This window comes from Trypanosoma conorhini, assembly GCF_003719485.1.
Source record: "Trypanosoma conorhini strain 025E chromosome Unknown Tco_14.4_contig_00596, whole genome shotgun sequence".
NCBI classification, from domain to species: domain Eukaryota; phylum Euglenozoa; class Kinetoplastea; order Trypanosomatida; family Trypanosomatidae; genus Trypanosoma; species Trypanosoma conorhini.
The window spans coordinates 8,370-10,584 of NW_021704662.1; the positions used below are offsets into that span (position 1 = coordinate 8,370).

The 2,215-nt window shown below is 54.8% G+C and overlaps 1 protein-coding gene across 1 annotated transcript; it reads right to left on the bottom strand.

Annotated features, from left to right (window-relative positions):
* Positions 1–538: 538 nt before the first annotated feature.
* On the bottom strand, positions 539–1,258 carry Tco025E_07574 (uncharacterized protein; the record flags this gene model as incomplete). Its single annotated transcript, XM_029374439.1, has 1 exon — positions 539–1,258. The coding sequence occupies one exon, from the start codon at positions 1,256–1,258 to the stop codon at positions 539–541; it is 720 nt and encodes a 239-aa protein (XP_029225592.1).
* Positions 1,259–2,215: the final 957 nt, after the last annotated feature.

Consider the following 2,215-nt stretch of genomic DNA (forward strand, 5'->3'; position numbering starts at 1 on the left):
CAATAACAATAAATTTGGTAAATAAATAAAGTAGAGAAAAAGGTAACAATCAGCTGTCAAGAAAAAAACTATGAAAAAACAACTAAAAAGCAAGGCGAATTTACCTGATAAAAGCACATAACTCTACTAGCAACTATAGCAAACAATAAAACGATACAAAATAAAACAAAAAAAACAAATAAAAACAAACAATAATATCACCAGCATCAACACCTAATGAAATTCTTAAAATAAACAAAGATACATATTATAAAAAATAATAACAATAATAAACAGTAATAATAATAACAGTAATAACAATAATAATAAGCAAACAACAACAAACACATAACACCTACATATATATCATCTTTCAATCGTAATTATTGTTCCGCCGCATGCGCGGAGAGCCATCGCCCTTTAGAGGGAGATTGCAACAGTGGCAAATTCCCCTTCGTGGGAAGAAGCAGAAGTTGGGTCCCAGCCCTCTTGCCGGACCCGTTTCCCGCAAGACGCGAAGAAAGAAGAAAAAATCACGATCTGCGGCTTCTGTGGCGTGTTATGCTGCCGCCAATTGGGTGCATAAAGTCAAAACAAAAGAATCAAAATCAGAAAAAACAAGCAAAAGAGTAAAATAAAGGGCGCCCCCTCCACCCAACGGGCGAGCGACGCCGCCCACAGACGTATTGTCGCCATGGACGGGGAAACGGTTCACGGTTTGGGAGGCCGAACAGGCCGCAAGCGAGCCGGGCCAGTTGCTTGCCAAAATGGAGCCCCCCAATTCCTTCGGACCAAATTTGGATTGTTCCGGCCGCGCGGGGATGCGGCATTCCGGCGTCTTCTCGCATACAAGCTGTTTCCGAACCACGGCGCGACTTTGCGTGCCTTGCCCTGCCCGCGTCGCGAACTCTGCCAGCGCGCGCGGGAAGAGGTGTTCCCCCGCATCCTTTTCTATCTTCCATCGCCTGCATGGGGCGGATTTCTTTTCCCCCCAGCGGGGCCAGCAAGGCCGCTGGGCGAACGCCCCGTATATGCCGGGGGAACTGCCGCCACGTCGCACGCCGCCTCCCGCGCGCTCTCTCGGGGCCATTTCGCCCTCCCTCCACTGGGCCCCGTCCTTTTCGCCGGGGCCGGGATCCGGTTGGGCGCCCGGCTTGCTGATGCGGCGAATGCTGACCGCACACGGCCCGGGAGCAGAAGGGCCGCCTCGGTGCGGCTCGCCGCCGTCGCGCGAAGAACAGCCCACCCGGCATGTTCGACCCGCAAACAGCAGGTGCATTCGAGGCGTTGCGGGGCCTTCGTCGCACCGAAAGTGGGGAGTATTGCATGGTTGCGGTGCAATGGGAATGCGCGGCGGGAAGCGGTCTGGGTGAAGTTTTCGAGCATGCGGACGCGGGTCCAGCTGGGCGCCCACGCGTGTTTTGGAACGCACGGGCACTCGAAGCGACCAGGGTGGCCGCGAGAGAACTCAGTTCACCAAAGGAGCCTTCAGGGCGTGTTGGCTGCAGCAGTGGGCCTTTGCGCCAATTGAAGTGGAACTGCGCGCGGCAGCGCTTGCCACGATAAGTGAAGCATAGCGTTTTATTATTCTGCACTTTTTTAAAACGAAATTCGTCGTCTCCACGGGGGAAAAAAATACACAACTTGAATAAAAAAACAAAATGCCTTTGCAAGCCTTCCTAATAATCCACGGCGCCGGGCGCTGCGAAGGAGAAACGCAAGTACGACCATCAGAGCGGCACCTTCTCGGCACCACGCGCCGCGCACAGCGCCATCGACAACGGCAACGGAGCGTCCGGCCCGCCCCTGCAAAGAGTCGTCCCGCCACCCCGCCGGGCGGCCGGGCACGCGGGGGGCGGGGGTGGGGGAGGGAGCGAAGCCTCAGAAACCGCACACCCCTAATCGCGTGCCGCGCGCGGAAAGGAATAAGAAAACGATAAAAAAAATAGAGGCGCCGCTTCCTCATGCCGTCGCTGAGCGCTAAATCTCCTGTGCCGCTCCTTCCTTCGCTACCGTTGGGGTGCAGAAAAAAAAACGAGGCAAAATAAAGAAGGCGTCTCGCGCGGCGGTGTGGGCCGCTCCAGCTCCCCCTTATCACCTCTGGGTCGGGCACCCGGTGGCGCCAACGAAGGTCGAACAGCCAAAAACACATCCCAACCGCGGGCAGCGCGCAGTTTCCGTACGAACAATAAAAAGAAAAACGCGACCCGCCACGCCCCTTTCAGTCGCGACGGAA